Source organism: Mytilus edulis, chromosome 5 (genome assembly GCF_963676685.1).
Source record: "Mytilus edulis chromosome 5, xbMytEdul2.2, whole genome shotgun sequence".
NCBI lineage: Eukaryota > Metazoa > Mollusca > Bivalvia > Mytilida > Mytilidae > Mytilus > Mytilus edulis.
The window spans coordinates 14,531,803-14,550,532 of record NC_092348.1 but is presented as its reverse complement, the minus strand read 5'-3'; the positions used below and the strand labels follow the sequence as shown (position 1 = coordinate 14,550,532).

At 31.7% G+C, this 18,730-nt stretch overlaps 1 protein-coding gene across 1 annotated transcript in view; it reads right to left on the bottom strand.

Moving 5' to 3' along the window:
* Window positions 1-14,591, bottom strand: part of LOC139523043 (ERC protein 2-like) — a 29,157-nt gene extending 14,566 nt beyond the window's left edge. Inside the window, exons 1-6 of the mRNA XM_071316793.1 lie at window positions 13,430-14,591; window positions 12,464-12,547; window positions 6,821-6,904; window positions 4,629-4,703; window positions 3,489-3,560; window positions 1,327-1,401 (exon numbers count right to left, since the gene is read on the bottom strand). Of these exons, the coding sequence (XP_071172894.1) occupies window positions 1,327-1,401; window positions 3,489-3,532 (119 nt within the window). The 5' untranslated portion in view covers window positions 3,533-3,560; window positions 4,629-4,703; window positions 6,821-6,904; window positions 12,464-12,547; window positions 13,430-14,591. The remainder of the gene's footprint in view (window positions 1-1,326; window positions 1,402-3,488; window positions 3,561-4,628; window positions 4,704-6,820; window positions 6,905-12,463; window positions 12,548-13,429) is intronic.
* Between the last annotated feature and the right edge of the window lie 4,139 nt (window positions 14,592-18,730).

Below are 18,730 nucleotides of genomic sequence, written 5' to 3'. Positions count from 1 at the left end.
GGTTAAATAATCTGATGTGTCTTATCGTTTGTAGCCCAAATGTCTTTTCCAAACTATCATTGGCATGACAATTGTTTGGACGAATATTTTGAAAATAAATTTTGGACGAATATTTTGAAAATTGATTTTTACCTAAAAGTTGCAGATTGTATGTTTGTTACTATTAGTTACATTGTACGTAAGTACGTCAGAAAGGTGTTTTTCGGTCATGAAACATGATCTTTGTTGTTCAGCGATTGGCAGTTGTTATAGAAAATTTCGTTTCTATGTGTAATGGTGTTTGTTTTTCTTGCACTTCAGGTTTTTCCTGTTGTTCCTTCGTTTTCCTCTGATAGTTTTTGTGTTTCCCCCGGTTTTGTTTTGCAATACTGATTTGTTTTCTCTCAATCGAACACCGGTATACTACTGTTGCCTTTCTTGTAACTAACAAAAGCGAGTCATTTATAACAGTATCATAATGAAACCAACCAAAACTGGTAAGAACAAAACTAACATCGATTGTGCAAAAGGGGTATACTGTTTTTCTGATTATTATCTACAACTTATATCTGACCACAAAATGCAGTCCCCACTCTCACAGCTTTTATAGAAAATATACATATAAGACAGTTCAAAAGAAATTGTGCATTTTAAAAATTATTTAAAAAATTGTTACGAAATAGACATTAAAACTGACAATAGTCAGGCGTCTTGACATTTTCGAAGGATAATCGCAACTGCACCACTCGGAACTCTCGGATTGATAGTTTTCTTTTGTAAGTGTAAGCAACAACTCATTATCAAGGAAATCAGCTTGAAGATATGAAGGCGGTACTGGAATTTTGCTACACAGAAAAGGCAAGTTCACCAATAAATGTTGGTTAAAAATATTATAAGCAATGTTATGAAATAAAACGGAAGAAAAAAAAACTCTTTTCTTTCATAAAGCTTACTTTTTAAAGACAATAGTAGAAAGGGAAACATGCAAAATGTCTAAACACCATGTTACAGGATAAAATAAAAAAGCTTTAAATTGTAGGATATATGCTATACCATAAAGCATTCAATCTCTTAATTCAGAAAAGCATACACGAGTTTCCTCCAAATTTATCCTAAACTTTTCATTATATTGTGTTAAGTATGTGATCTCATTCGAAGACGAGAATACAGAATACGACACATAGAACACTCACAACGTACCAAAAAATATTGAATACTACACTCTGATGATACATTTAGTATTAAGTTAGTCTTATGTTTTGCATCGAGAAAGATTTCAGTCTTTCATGCACTCAATGATTATCCTAACAAAATGAAAAACTGTCAAATGTAGTAAATAATCCATACTTATCCTTAAGTAATCCAAAGTCCACTTGAAGGCTTATATTTTCATCATCCTTTTCTTCCATTTCTTCTGTACACCTATTGAATAGTATAACATGATCAAATAAAGTACAACTTCCATTGAGAACCTAATAGTATACAATCAAAGAAAAACATTGCAAAATAACAGTTAAAGTTTAAGATACAACAGTGGTCTTTTTTTTATTTTATCAGCTCTTCAATATTTGTATTTAATTTTTGGTATTTAAATGTTTGGCTTCTAACATCACTGAAAAACATAATTGTCGAAATGCGCATCTTGGTTTTAAATATGAAAAACAAATAATTGAATCGGATGTGATAGAAACAGTGATACTGAAAATGAATTTTGTTTAGTCGAAATATTCATATATATTTATCAGTATCGTTTCACAAATATTATTACTTTTATTACTTCAAAATATAGTAATTTCTCATATTCTAATAGATTATATACTATATATTGCGGGTTGGTCTTTGGTATAAACTTATACTGAGCCAACAGTTTCGGAAGCATAATTTTAATGGAGATATGTTCAGATGTTTAGGCAGAGAGATTTTCAAGAGTCATATGAGTGGTCAATATACTGAGTTCCAAATGCATGAAGGATAAGGACTGAAAGTAAAAAGTTTGCAGAAAATGGATAATGATATACAAAATCAAGGATACAGACCATAGTAAAAAAATCATATATATACAAAGCACAAAAATGTCAGTATTCACCTCAGAAGCTAACAAAACCTTCAAACAGACTTATTAAGAAGGGATATAGTTACGATACTTTTGCCAGGTTATTAAAAATTGCATATTTTAATTTTACAGCAGATTCCACTGAGTGTGTAGCGAAAGGTAATATAGTTGGTTAGCTTGCTTATTAGCTGAACCGTGAAGTAGCATAGTCCAACAGACAGATCGATTGATTTTCTGTCAGATGAGTCTATTCTTAAAGTAGGGTTGTATACCTTACCTAACAATGACTTCACGGTTCAGCTAACAAGCAAGCTAACTAAATATATTACCTTTGGCTACACACTCAATGGAATCCGCTGTGATATTGATTCACATATAGGGTCTTTGCATCGGAATTAAACACATTCATTTTAAAACCAGTTGTTGGCATGACACGGGTTATGTTGATCTCATATATTTTATGATTGTATAATACTAAACCCCTTACGGGAGGGAGTGTGTCTGATATTCATATGATGAAAACATAATCTTTCAATCAGTTTAATTTGGGTCTGGAGCTGGCATGTTAGTAACTGCTGGTAGTCTGTTGTTTTTTATGTATTATTGTCATTTTGTTTATTTTCTTTTATAACCTCTTCTGACATCGGACTCGGACTTCTCTTGAACTGAGTTTTACTGTGCGTATTATTATGCGGTTTTTTTCTACATTGGCTAGAGATATAGGGGAGGGTTGATATCTCAAAAAACATGTTTATCCCCGCAGCATTGTTGCGCCTGTCCCAAGTCAGGAGCCCCTGGCCTTGTTAGTCTTGTCTAATTTTTAATTTTAGTTTCTTGTGTATAGTTCGGAGTTTAGTATGACGTCCATTATATAGATATTTGTTTAGGGGCCCACTGAATGACGCCTCCGGGTGCGGCAGTTTCTCGCTGCATTGTTGACCTATTGGTGACCTTCTGCGGTTGTCTGTTCTATGGTCGAGTTTTTCTCTTAGACACATTCCCAATTTCCATTCTCAATTTTATATATATCAAGAACTAACAATTCAATTGCAAAATATTTCTACAACAATCGATATTTACAGTGAATCGATTTGTTCTACAGAATACAATTACTTTTTAAAGGGTTAAAGATTCTGATAATACATAAATAAAGTTATGATAAATAAAAAAAACATTTATCTTTTTCACAGAAATAATCAGATACATTTTTGATGATTATGACACTAGTAGTTTGACAAAACCATGATTAGCTATCTTCATAAAAGATACTAGGAGAAAGAAGAGACAAAAACGGACACTAGTGGACAAAATAGTGGCTTAAAAAAAGGCGAAAAGATAAAAGACACTCAACAAAACAAAAGAATAAAGAAACATTAAAAAATCAACCAAAGACAGTAATCATTCATTTTCACGTCTTTTGGAAAAGTTGTCATTATGTGTTATTCTAGCGTCTTACCTTTGGAATTCTTCTATAAAGCCTTCATTTTCTCTCAGTATCATTTCAATTCTGTTCTGATGATCTTTGCACCTGTAGATAAAATTAAACTATTTTTTCGAACGCGTTTACATGTAAGCTCAGTTTTTATATTTATTTTTGTTGAAAGATGTGAAATAACTACAATATTGCTGTCGGTTTTTTTTAAATCTATAAATCAAACAATCTATTTATTTCAACAAATCGAAGTTACACATCATTAATGCGTAAAAAAAAATAGGAGCCTTATTGAGAAAAGTTAAATGTTTCGTTCCAATGAAATGTATATTATCGAACCGACCCAAATAGTTTTTATATTCTTACTTCTGGAACGTGCAATATCTTGGCGAAACAGAAACTAATTTCAATATCAGACTTAATAGTCTTCGGTTGCTTCATACCAACGGAAGAATCTGCCGAACCATAAAACTCCTCTTAAGAACAGTACATTATTTGTAAATAGATATCAACCAAAATTGGGACAAAAAAGGTAGAAAACAGAGAGAGAGTGAGAGATTTAGGATACAACACCTACATACTCTTGATCCTGATGGACTGAATTAGAGAAAATCAATTTATTCAAAACCAAGGAATTAAGTCTTGAAATTTTTACTATCTAACTAACGTAAATATTTTGATTTAATATTCGCAATGTACAATCAGCTTTAAATTATATTTAAAGGACATATATATATATATGCAGTTAGCTGCAAAAAATCTTTTCAGCATGCGATTTTCATCTAAATGGCTGCAGGTGTTATTCCACCATTGAATGTCCACTATAAGTCTCTGTATAATTCGCACTTTTCATAAATGTATACAGAATGGCGCATTAACTTCCTACATCTATCAGATTCAAGGGAATATATGTTGATACCTTTTCGTATACAACCGGTTGTTACGTACTATGATTTAATAGTATTACACTTAAATGAGCCTTATGCAGCTAATTTGTTAAGCAAAATATTGCATTAATATATGAAATATAACAACAATTTTCTTTAACTCATTATTGTGTCGAGTTATATTCTTAGGCGTTTATTTATCTCTTTTTATCATGTATTTCAACGAAAACGGCGTTTAAACAAAACAAAACTGTTGGTAAAAGATTATAATTCATACTAAGCCTTAAGACATTCATTTTCTCCTTTCATGCTTCTGATTTCTTCATCCTTTTGTATTATCTGTTTGGTATACCTTTTTAATAATATTGCTTTAAAATTTTTATAATGTAACTAGTTCTGATGTAATGATACGTTTTTAAACGAAAATTGAATATTCAAACCGTTGGATTGCTTATATGGAGCATTTACAAATATATAAGTACAAACAAAATAGGTTCTAATGATATGCACTGTGTCAAGCTCTAATTTCAACTTTGTACTTGTTTTGATTTATAAATATTTTGATATGAGCGTCACTGATGAGTTTTATATAGTCGAAACGCGCGTCTGGCTTACTAAATTATAATCCTGATAACTATTAACACAGGTAAACAGAATGTGAATCTTCTTAGAAAATAGCACAGTTCTGTTATTGATAGTTTTTCAAGTTATCATAACGGACAAAAATGATATATTTTAGCGCTCAACTTTTATATTTAATGTGTTTTCCTGGTATGTGACCAGACCGTAGATATACCAAATGTTCAATTCGACAATTAAAGTATGCAACAGGTTTAAACAGAGTCACAAAGCCCTCCCATTAACAGCTGTCTTCAAAATTTAATGTTCAGTATGACTAAAATAGAAGAATAAATTTTCACTGTTGATGTTCAAAAGACATAAAGATATTCATATTTTCCAGAAAATTTTCGATCACTAATAGTGGAAGATATTAGCAAGCAAAATCGAGAGTATTGTGCAAATGATGATACAAGCATGAAAATTAGCACGACGCATCATTATTGTATACTTATTAAGAAAAAAACTGCTGGTCATAAATTTCATGGTTGTATTACGATTTGCAAAAAAAAAAATAATTGTATTGAGCTTAATTCAAGGTTTATTATTTGGAGCATATTTCAGAGTTTTATAAACGGAATTTAGAAATCAGAATGACAAGTTGTAAGTCATTTTACTTAATTCTTTATTCTTAGTCTTAAAACAGTCGTTTTCTAATTTCAGTCTTTTAATTTCCTCTTCTTTGTGTGTCATCTGTTTTGCGCACCTAATTCATAATATTACAGATCCATATTTAAATGAAACCGATTTCCAAATCTAAATGAAATGAAATTACAAGAATAGAGTTTGTACTGCTGATTAGAACCAATGCCATTTATCGCTATGTAATATTACCAACAGGTATAGGTACCCCAATCCCCCACCCAGGCAAATAAACAGTGATAGCAAAATGCTTCTATTCTTTTATAAGTATTGTTTAATACAGAAAAATAGAACTATTCGACGTAAAATTAAGCAGCTGAATTTACAGAATTTTTTTTGTCGATGAACCTTGTTTTATTGCTGTTGGAGTTCATGCTATTCCTCCAGTTTTCTTTACCTCGATTCGTCTATTATCAATTGATTTACGAGTTTTGAAAACTAGAAAGCTATTTTTGCCTTGATCATTTATATATATATATATATATATATATATATATATATCATATCAATCTCTGTGATGGTTCTAGGTCAGACTGTCAAGACCATTATGTATTCGTTTAAGTTTGTGTTTTTTTTATTTTTCAAAAGTGGCTACAACAAGGTCTTGTTTTTTTTCTATACTGTTTATGAAGTCTTTACACTAAAAGCATTTGATGTTGGATATTTTCTGATTTATAATTTAAATTTATTTATGAGTTGTCATCGACTTTGAACTAGCAGTCCTCTAAATACTATCAGATCTGTTTTTATTTTATTTAGATTGTTGGTATGTACACGTACCCGGCCACGTCTATTCTATTTTTTATTTTGGTTTGATTAATGTATTTATATTTGTATCCATCTGCATCTGATGAATTAAACCTTTTTCAACTGATTTTTATAGTTTGTTTTTATTTTATACTGATGACACACCATAAGTTAGAATAGGGTTTGGATCCTGCTACCATGTTTAACTCCACCACATTTGTTTTGTGTGTGCCTGTCCCAAATGCAAGTCAGAAGTCTGTAATTCAGTTTTTGTCGTTTGTTTCTGTGTTATATATTTTTGTTTTGTTAATATTTTGGTACATAAATTAAGTCGTTAGTTTTATTATTTCAATTGTTTTTTATTTGTCATTTCGGGGCCTTCATCATTATTGACTATGCGGTATGGGCTTTGTTAATTGTGAAAGTGGAAGTGTTCAATATGTTGTCATTCTATCGTCTTACCTTTGGATTGTTTGTTTCAAACTTTCGTTTTCTTTCAGTATGGTGTCAAGCCTAGTCAGTTGATCTATATTTCTTTGGCGCAGGCTTTGAAACATAAATAAGTGTTTACAATGAAAGTTTATAAATGAATTGTAGAAAAAAGTATGATATTTACATTTATGTATTCTGCTTTATTTTTGTATTAAAATAGTACTGTATTTTATGATAACATTTTGCGTTACCTAAGAGCAGTGGTTTCGCATCAACACCAATTATCATCTTTATTGTGTGTTTCCCCCAAAACGAATTAATTTGATTAATTGACTTCATGAAATTCTACAGGTAGTCGGTAAAAGTGGTAACCCGAACCCGGACCCGAACCGGAATTTGCCGGAAATTTGCCGAACCGGAAATCTATTTTACGAATTTTATGCTCTTTGCGTTTCGATTTTTTCTACTAACTTTTATGCATTTGATGTATAATTAAATTCTATCTCATGTGTGAAAAGATTTTTGTCAAAACATCACTAACAAAGATAAAATTAAGGTTTATTCATTTCCACCTCGGTAAAAGTGGTAACCCGAACCTGAAAGTTTTTCTTTAACCAAACCTTCTCTACCTAAGTGTTTTAAATTCGCTTTATTATTTTATGTCCTGAATGTAATAATCTTCCATACTTTACTTAAAATTGTTTTTACAACTTTGCCGAAAACTTTTTATCGTGGATATTAAAAAAAATGTTCACCCGAACCCGAAAGGGAGACAAGTCCATTTTGATTTGAATTTTGGGGCGATTATGATGCTACTCGTTAACTCGGCCTATGCCGAATTCGGACCATAACTTCGGCCTATGTTGATTATTGTGTTTTCTGAATTATTATTTCTTTTTTTCTGTATAGCTTTACTGTTTTGTTTTGCCATAGTGACACTATACAAATCCTTGAACATATTAACAAAATAAATAAAAGACCCCCCCCCCCCCCCAAAAAAACCCGTAACTATCTGCTTGTTTATGTCATAAATGTATTCAATATGTTTGTGTGTGTTTATTTGATATTTAAGTGTGATTCCTCAAATTTTTATGTTTATAGCGAAGTAAAGTTCGGAGATTATAGATGAAATATATAAGTAAAATTTAAATCGGACAGTCCTTTAGCAATTGAAAAAAATCACAGGCACTTGTCTCAGAAAAAAAAATCACGTTATATTAAGGTATATAGGTAATTTTTTTTCTGAGACAAGTGCCTGTGAAAAAAATATATATTACTGATCACAAACACAAATACACCAAACGAATTGATAACAAATCATTACTGTCATATTCTTGATTTGGTACAAGCATTTCCTATGTGGAAAATGGTTTTAACCTGGTTGTGTTACTAGCTAAGCCTCTCACTTGTATACGAGAGTCATATAGAATTCCATTATATTAACAACATTTCTTTAGCAAAACAAACAGACATGATAGATAAAACACAAAAGCACAATAGCACGTACATCAGTTGATAAACAACAAGTAACAAAACACTACATTTCAAGACCCCCAAGAGTGACAGAGGATTGGAGAGATGGTATTCATTGGTAGATACCTCCACGAAAACCATAGTCAAAGTGGAGCGTCCGTTTTGCTGTGCGGGATGCACAAGTACGTATCCACGTCCAGTCAGAATTGGGACGTTAAATTAGATGCCTCGTGTACGGAGAATTCCGTGCTCTTTGTACGTTAATAGCCCTTGTAACAATTATTTGAGGGGTCAACAGATGGCATGTGGCAAAGATCAATTTCTGTCTCTATCCAATCTGCTATTCCCGTGGCAGTCGAAATGTCTTCGACCTTCATCCAGGACGGCCTCTGATGCAAAACTTACATGTACATGTACGTACCTTCTGTATCTATTATTTTTTTTGAACTTTTTGTCGTCATGAACATATATATAATAAAAAGAAAATGTGGTACGAGTGTCAATGAGACAACTCTTCAGAAGAGACCAAATGACACAGAAACTAACACTTATGGGTTACTGTACGGTCTTTAACAGTGAGCTATGTCTATACCGCTATTAAAGGCCCCTAAAGACAAATGTAGCACAATTCAACAAGTCAACTGATGGCCTTATTTAGGTACACAAAAAATAAATAACGATAGGCAAATATGTAACAGCAACAAACGACATCCACTGGATTGCAGGCTCATAATTTTGGTTAGGCCTAGGCATATACAGAATATGGCGATGTTAAACATGTTAGCTGGCGTCAAACCCTCCCTTAACCTGGGACAGTGGTGTAACTGTACAACATAAGAGCAGGCTAAAAAATCAGTTTGAAAGGCTCAACTCATCAGGTGGATACAAATAAAAATAAATTTTACACAAAGTGAACGTGGAAGGGTCCTTGTACATCTCGAAAACAAACAGACACTAAATAGGAAATACAGATCAGGGAGTAAAGTACTGAAAGCTAGCTAAAAGCTATTAAAGACTAATAAATAATCATGCATCTAAGACTAAGTTATTATTTATAACACATCCAACATCCGAAGGATTTAGTGTGAAGATCATAAACAGTGGAATTTTGCTAATGTTGTTATAACTTTGTGGGCATATATCCTCCTCTAAACGTCTATTACAGTTGCAGATATCTGTCTATACAGTTACCCATATCTTCGCGATTTTTTGAAATGATAATTTTTCCATTTAGCGGTTGAACTACGAAAAGAAGCTTTGTATTTCAGTTTCAAACTTAGTTATACTTTAAATAAGACACAAAATACCGAAGAATAATACAGATCATCATTCAAAAAGTTTACACTTGGAAAAAAACACAATGAGATTACAAAGCATAAATCACACGCTGATAATTACAAACAAGCGTTGCGATTGAAAAAAAAAACAAAACAAAAAAAACAACTGCAGAAGATTATAAATATACAAGTAAGAGGATGTGGTAGAATTGCCAATGAAAGACTTACAGTCATTCCTTATATATAGACTATCATTCAGAGAACAGTTCCACCATAAAAAAAAAAGACCCAATGACATATAAAACCTTCAAAACAGACATTTACACATGACATGGTTCTACCAAATTTAGTTGTCCTATTGTTCAAAATAAGAGTCTATTTATATATAGAATATAATAGAACAGTATAGAGTAGAATATTTTCCACCAAAATTACAGGGCCATAAATGCCATAAAAGATACAACTGATTTACATTATTGGTAACAACAACAACAATAATAGTCACATATAAATATATATTTAGTAAATAAGCATTGGTCAGAACCAAAGCCAAAAACCACATTTACATATTGTGAATAAAAGAACGTGCTGAAATGTCTCGTCTTCCTCACTTTTCATTGATATTATGTTGATAGTCCTAAATATAAAGCTTTATTACAACTGTCACACAAACTTAACATTAACCAAGAAAATTAAAAATTGACCAATGAACCATGAAAATGAGGTCAAGGTCAGATGAACATTGCCAGGCAGGCATATACAGCTAACAATTCTTCCATACAACAAATATAGTTGATCTATTGCTTATAGTTTAAGAAAAACTTACCAAAACACAAAGACTTAACACTGCATGAGCAATGAACCGTGAAAATGAGGTCAAAGTCAAATAGAACCTGCGTGACTGATATAGATCATAAAATATTTCCATACACCAAATATAGTTGACCTATTGCTTATAGTATTAGAAAAAAATTACTAAAACTCAAAAACTTAACTTTGATCACTGTACCATGAAAATGAGATCAAGGTCAGATGACACAAGCCAGTTTGACATGTACACCTTACAGTGCTTCCAAACACCGAATATACTAGACCTATTGCTTATAGTATCTGAGATATGGACTTGATCACCTAAACTTAACCTTGTTCACTGATTCGTGAAAAGAGGTCGAGGTCAAGTGAATAATAAAATTGAGAATGGAAATGGGGAATGTGTCAAAGAGACAACAACCCGACTACATCCTCATATAAGTGTTACATATTTGTTTTTCGTTCATTTTTTGTTCATTAATTAGGCTGTTAGTTTTCTCGTTTGAATTGTTTTACATTTATCATTTTAAGACATTCATAGCTGACTAGAAGGTATGGCCTTTGCTTAACGAGGAAGGCCGTATGGTGACCTATAGTTGTTAACTTCTGTGTCATTTGACCTTTTGTAAAGTGTTGTCTCATTGACAATCATACCATATTTTGTTTATCTAGCGTTGGTTGTTGATATGACCTGTTATGGTCTGTATTCTTTTTATGCATTCTTTAAAAGCCATTTTCCATGCATTTGTTTAATATGAAATTTTAGAGTTGGATTTTTATACCAGTATTATAGATTTATAGCTTAATACTAAGCTCATTTCGATACATTTAAAGTTCGAATATTGCTTGTATATTGCAATTTTTTTATATGCATTTCTTAATATAGTTGATACATAGTTTTTAGATTATGATATACTAGGACTTTATAAAATTAACAATTTAAAAACCCAAACTCATCATTGCTTTATTTTGTCAAATATGCGGAAATTTTATTGGTTTTCCCGTTTGAATGGTTTTACATTAGTAATGTTGGGGCCCTTTATAACTTGTTGTTCGGTTTGACCCAAGGCTCCGTGTTGACCTATAATGGTTCACTTTTATAAATTGTTATTTGGATGGAGAGTTGTCTCATTGGCACTCATACTACATCGTCCTATATATATCTACACAAAAAAACAAACGTATATGTATCAAAAAATTAACAAGACAGGCCGCAGTTAAAAAAAATACTAAGCTGCATATCAACTTAAAATTTTATCAAAATTTGCTTCTTTTACATCTGCATGTATGAGCAGGAATATGCAATAATAACCAAAATATATTGACAACTAATAACGTGTTTTAACAACAAAAAAATCCACAATAAACATTTAATAAATTAAAAAAATTCATCTAAAATGTATTTTCTTTGAATATGCATTTTATAATGTAAAAAAGTATAACAATCGATCTCCTAGGTAAATTAAAAAATAATGTGTCTATAGTACACGGATGACCCACTCACACGTTCATTTTCTGTGTTCAGTGCTGCGTGCGTTTGGAATCAAAACTCTGATTTGGCATTAAAATTAGAAAGAACATACCATAGGAAACATCTGTACTAAATTTCAAGTTGATTGGTCTTCAACATTGAAAACTATCTTGACAAAATAATCTAATCTGAAGCAGGACAGACGGACCGACGTACGAACAGACGCACATATAAAAAAAAGCATAATACTCCTATGTGGCGCTTAAAAAGAGGTCCAGAAAAACTGACAAATGACACAATATCAATCAAAACATTTGATCTGTACATCAAATTTGGTTTACGGTAATTGTTTTGTACATAAATTAGGCTGTTAGTTTTCTCGTTTCAATTGTTTTACGTTTATCACTGAGGGTCTTTTTAGTACAACTTACTATGCAGAATTGGTTTTGTCCAATGTTGATGTCCATACGTTGACCTATATGTTTTATCTTTTACGTTAGTTTGTCTCTGATGGAAAAAGAAATGTGATAACAGCCAAACAAACAAAAATATATCAAACTGTAGAATAATACAACTGAAATCAAGCCAAAGACAGAATTCTGTTGAAAAAGTTTACAGCAGTTAATCGTTCAAGCGTCTTACCTTTGAATATTTACTCTTAGACTCTCGTTTTCTCTTATTAACTCGTCAATTCTCTTCTGATGATCATCACATTTTTGACACAAGCTTTAAAACATAAATAGTTATATTAATCGTGTTCAAAATAGCAGCTCAAAACAGGTTTCGCATTTATAATTGTTGGTATATGTGTAATAACTACAATTATATAATCTGACTGATTCATTTTATGAAATTTGTGTTTTTTTTCATATTTTTATAATAATCATGTTTTTTTCAGACTATTTTGATGCCTTTACACAAAATCCGTTGTATGTGTTGAGAATTATATTTAAGCATACGAACATAGTTTTTTATAGGTTGGAGCTGTTTTATGTTAATTTCGAATAAATGCGAGTAATATTAGATCGGCAAATTGTTCCTAAATTAGGTTTTTTTATTTTGATGTCTTTCTTTCTTCTTTAATTTTCTTTTTTGCGTGATTCGGTCTGATGATCCATATTCATTCCAAATTATGTTAACATTTTTTTCAAAGGTTGTGTTGCTATACCACTGACTCGGTTTACGTTGATGGTTAAACTCACATTAACAATTTTAAAATCAAAACATCATCATGTTCCAACTCAGGAGTGTACTTGTTGAAAAATGTGTCATGCCTAAGGATTTTACTGTTTACTATGCGGTTTGGGTTTTGCTCATTGTTGAATGACGTATGATGATCTACAGTAGTTTACAACATCGTATTTTGGTATCAGGTGGCTGACTATTTCCTTTGTCATCATGAGTTTGATATCTAAAATGGAGTCGTTCGTATTGAGTAAACAGCAAGAATTTCTACATGTATAGCACTGTACGAATTAATTAAAATCATTCAGTATGGTTCACTTCACCAAATACTTCAGCTTGTCATAGTATAAAAAGTTACCGGCTTGGTTAATATTGTTATTAATAGATTATAATCGGTTAATAAAATAGAAATAATAAATTTACCTGTGGTCGACCTTTGATTCCATATATTCTATGATTTCTTTATACAACATTTTTTTTTCGAAAGACTGAACATGTGTTATTGATGGTTCGGCGGGTACATTTACTACAGTTTGAATATCGATATCAATCACTTTATAACATGAGTGAAATGTTTTGCCGTGTTTTTCAAAAAGCAGATTTTCTAATTCTGATATTATATGCGTGTATTGCTTATGTATCAGCTCATTATTTTTAATAAATGATTCGTAGCTCTGATGCTCTAAGATTTCATAATCTTCTACTTCTGTTACTTTTATATTCTTTCTTGCTTTGATAAAGGTCTGTAGATCTTCACAGACAAAATCTATGGTCACAATGCAGTGTTTGCTGTCAACATGTAGTTGGTCAATGTAGCATCCAGTTTTTTCCTGGATCTTCGGTATTGCTTCAATTTTGGCTCTTAAATCCGCAATTTGTAGTTTTGCTTTTTCCCTTTCATCTGACACCTCTCCATCAATTTCCACGCGTGAATGATCTTTGTGTGTTGATATCAAACATTTACTGCAAACAAAAGTATTACACACCATACAGATATATAAAAACTCCTCATCGTGTGTGCGACATTTGGACTCCTTACTGAAATCTGCACGGTCTATGGTGCTGGTATTTGTAATCGTATGTCCACTTAAAGTTGACACACGATCGTGTCGTTCTCGGCATATAGTACATAATACATTTTGACATTCATAACAATAATAAACTCCATTGTTTTCGGTACACAGGCGGCAGATTTGTGTAGAAGCCTGAGCCATAGCAACCACACAATATAGGCAATCGTGGTCACGTCACCGGGTGTGTATTTCGGTATATTTAAAAGTTATTCTTTCGAAATTGGTTATACTCAGTTAAACTGTTCCATACAGATATTAAAGAATTGTCTATGTATCAGTGGAATATATCTCATTTAATAATAAACAAATCAAAAATATTCTAATTCTAATTCATGGATTTTCTCGTTGACGAACAATTAAATATTGTGAATAACGTTATTTTATATCTATTACAATAAAACATATTAATTTCCTAAATAATCAATGAAAATTGTCGTGTTGGCTTATTCTTATAATATACCAAACATATGTTATTCCTATCGATGTTGTGTTCTCAATTAACAGTATTCAATATATAAATATAATATAATGATTCATAAATATATGAAAAATATATTGTGTCTAACGTGTCTAATGAAGGTCATTTAACTTTTTGTTATTGAAATTACAAATGTGCAAATGGTGTTAGTTTCACTCAAAGTTTCCGATGGTAATAGGCCTTTTTTTAAATGTTGGTTCTTCCAATTATTATTTTTTTTAAAGATTATTTTTTACAGATTGTGAATTTGTAAGGCGAGTTCTGCATGCTTAAACTGTCAAAGTACTCGGTCTCGCTAGGTTTGGAGTATATGCCATTCCTCCGTTTAGATTTGTTGACTTGATTTGTCGAATCCATCGAATTACGAGATTCGAACATTACTGTAGCCTTATTTTATGGCATTTAATGAGAATGCTTGGTCCCCCCTAAATTTTGATAGTCTATGTTTTCCTGTTGCACACACACACACACACACACACACACACACACACACACACACACACACACACACACACACACACTAACACACAAATGTCTTACTAATACTTTGACTCAATGGTTAGCTCAAAGTAGGATAGTTCAAATTTTAGCAGATTGCAAAACAGATCTTCAATAAGAGAATCGTTTTCAATTTTTTCACCTTTGGCATTCCTGTCTACCAAAGATTTGCTGTCATATACTGTGATGTTTGAGATTAATTAACTGATAAATACATTTTTTAACCGTTAAACGCATTCAACGATTCCTTTTGAATCTCTAATTATTGTAGAACATTATTTTATCAATAACAAGAATGTGTACCCAGTACACGGATGCCCCATCCCCACTATCATTTTCTATGTTCAATGGACCGTGAAAATTGGGAAAATCTCTAATTTGGTATTTAAATTAGAAAGATCATAGCATAGGGAACATGTTTACTAAATTTATTTCGCGTTGATTGGACTTCAACTTCATCAAAAACTACCTCGACCAAAAACTTTACCCTAAAGCGAGACAGACGGTCGGACGAACGAACGGATGGACGAACGAACGAACGGACACACAGACCACAAAATAGAATGCCCATAAATGAAATGTAGGAGATGTGACCTGGAACAACACCATTCCTTTTTCAAACGGTCTTTCAGAAGCCTGATCATATAGCAAAGACAAAATTTTGTAGACTACCCTCTACTCTTAGCGAAATAACTAGACATCGATAGACTATAAATCATCGCTAGTTTATACTGTAGCTCTGTGAATGTGATTAACATTTTCAACTCTACTTCTCGAAGTCGTGGTCGTCGTCATTTTACATTATCTACTCTCCATGATGTCTATATGAGTAACATGCTGTCGTTTATAAAAAAAAAAGTTAGGTATTAACCATATTCGCATGAAGCTTTATTCATTACCCCTTTCAAAACTTTGATATATGTACAACTTGAATGAGAAAAAGAAAATAAGATGAAAAGGAGAAAATATCCTTTTTTAAACTTTCTTTCACAAAAAATGTCTTGATGCCATCAATTTAGGCAATATCCTTAATCATGAATTAGTTCCCTCCTAATTTAAAGACAAGTCTGTTCGTATCATTTCTTGTACCTATACCAAAGCAAGTGCAACTAAGCATTTTAATTCCAAAAACGTGTTGTAGGATCTCAATATTGACCACTTCTAGTCTGAACACACATGATTGTACCTATTGCAGTTCCCCATTCAGATATAATCCGACTGGTCACGTAGTAACTGTTAACCTAAATAGTAGCAATAACACTTGTCGGAAATGTGTGTTAATAAAAGCAACATCGTTTTGTGTGTAAATCATATTACGTACACTGCCTGATTTGATTTAGTTATTGACAATTCAAATGGAAACTCAACATAATTATATCCCCACGACACTTGCTAAAGAGGAAATCCTGAATAATCATATCTCAGCTGTATGTTCCATTGGAAGTTCAACCAAAGATGACGAACTGAATCAGATGTTGTTTATAAAACATTCCAAAGAAGTTTAGAGTACAATATAATCTAAGATTCAGGTTGCAATAGCGTTAAAAGAGATGAGTTTCTACACTTTACACAAGTATTCCTCATTCCCATTTCTTTAAAACTAACATTGTCAAGATGCTTCAGATCTTGTTTGACAACATATTAATACGTTTTAATGACGTGTTCTTCAACAAACAGTTGTCATTTCAATGGAAACAAACTGCCCCTCGTCTTTTTGTCAACGTGTTCATTTGCTCATATGAGCCTGACTTCAAGCAGGAAATTTTTAAGAAGAAAGAAAAAAATTAACAATATCTTTTAACTTTATTTTCCGCTATATAGATGATATTCAGTCACTGAATATTTCAAAATTTGGTCACTATGTTGAATACATGTATCATATTGAACTTGAGATAAAGAATACGACAAAAATAGACAAGTCTGCCTCAAACCTAGATATTGACAGTGAGGGTTGGTTGAAAAACAATTTTTACCACACAATAGAGGATTTAAACTTCCCTATTGACAGCTTTTCATTTCTATTTAACAAGATTCCAGAAACAATAAAGCTCATTCATTCGTTTGTACGGAGTGAATATATATCTCACAGTTGATATTTCAGGACTTTTATATCATAGCATGATTTCCTTGAAACAGAGTTGTTGTTGTCTAAAAGGTAGCTATAAAGCAAGAGTACGAGGCTGTATAGTTGAAATCAACCGTTTTCACGGACGCAATCACAAGTAAGTTGACCGTTATGGAATATCTGTGTTACCGGTTACGACGGATATATTTCAATTGTTGTAACTACAACCCCATCCCTCTTACCCTAATATGACCTACCTAATAAGAATTATCACTGGGTTTAATGTGTACTTACATAATTACGACGGGTGCCATATGTGTAGAAGGATCTGCTTACCCTTCCAAGGGATTTGAGATCAATTTTAGTTTTTGGTGGGGTTTGTGTTGTTCAGTCCTTGTTTCTATAATGTGCTTTGTGTTCTGTTGTTTGTTTTAATGATTATCTGTTTTTGTAGGGTTTTTAAGCCATGGCATTGTTAGTTTATTTTTAATTTTTTTGGGGGGGGGGGGGGGCTGTGGTGAGAAGGTCCCTTCGGTATCGCTCACTTCTCTTTTGCAATAAATATAAATGAGATTTTTACATTTTATAATGCATTAGTTCAATTATAATTTAAACATCAAATACATTAAAATGTGAAATTTGGCAATTTCAAAAGTCATTTGATCTATCAGTGCATTAAAACGTGATTATCTTTTACAATCTACAATTAAACAATCAAGTCATCTGGTCAATGGTATGCATTACAATGTAACTTTATTTTTTACATTTACACTATTTGATTAATATTATGCATAAACATTTAATTTTTAATCAAGTCGTTCGATTTATGAATTCTAGCAAAATGTCATTCTTGAAATAAAAATCAACATTTGTACAATGAAAATACAGATAGTTAACAGGAACTGTAACACGCAAATTCAATGATATAAACATGTATTTTGATATGTCTATAACACATATACCAAAACATACAAAAAAAGACAAAAGAAATAAATAATTGTTGTTTTGTCCGAAACGTAAATGTACTTAAAATCATTAACATAGTATGTAAATGTCAATTTTTACAGTTTAAAAGTGAAGATAGTCAATGACTGACATTATTGTTATTGACTGAATGATAGATATTTTATTGGTGATTGCTTATCGTTCGGTATACATTCTTGTTTTGTGTATGTATATGAAGGACCAGCAAATGGTGGTTCTTTTTCACATTGCCAAAGCGACAGTTTGGTATTTTAGGATGAAAATAAGTATATATTTTGTGTTTCAATTTTTGAAACTACAGTTATTGCTGTGAGAGATAACAAAGGGATATTCAAACTTATAAGTGGAAAATAAACTGATTACGCCATGAAAAAAAAAGACCAATAATGAGATTGATATTATGTTATCAAACTTCATAGGGACATCCCTTATGGAATAAATATAGCAATATTTGTTTTATGAATTTAATGAAAAGAAGGATACAGATATGATTAATAAATTAAGATCCAAATATACACCAAAATATTTCAAAATATCCTTCATTTTTTTTTTAAAAGATGACATTTGTTTAATACACCAATCCAAACTCTAATGTAACAAAGACTTGTGATTACATTTAATACAAA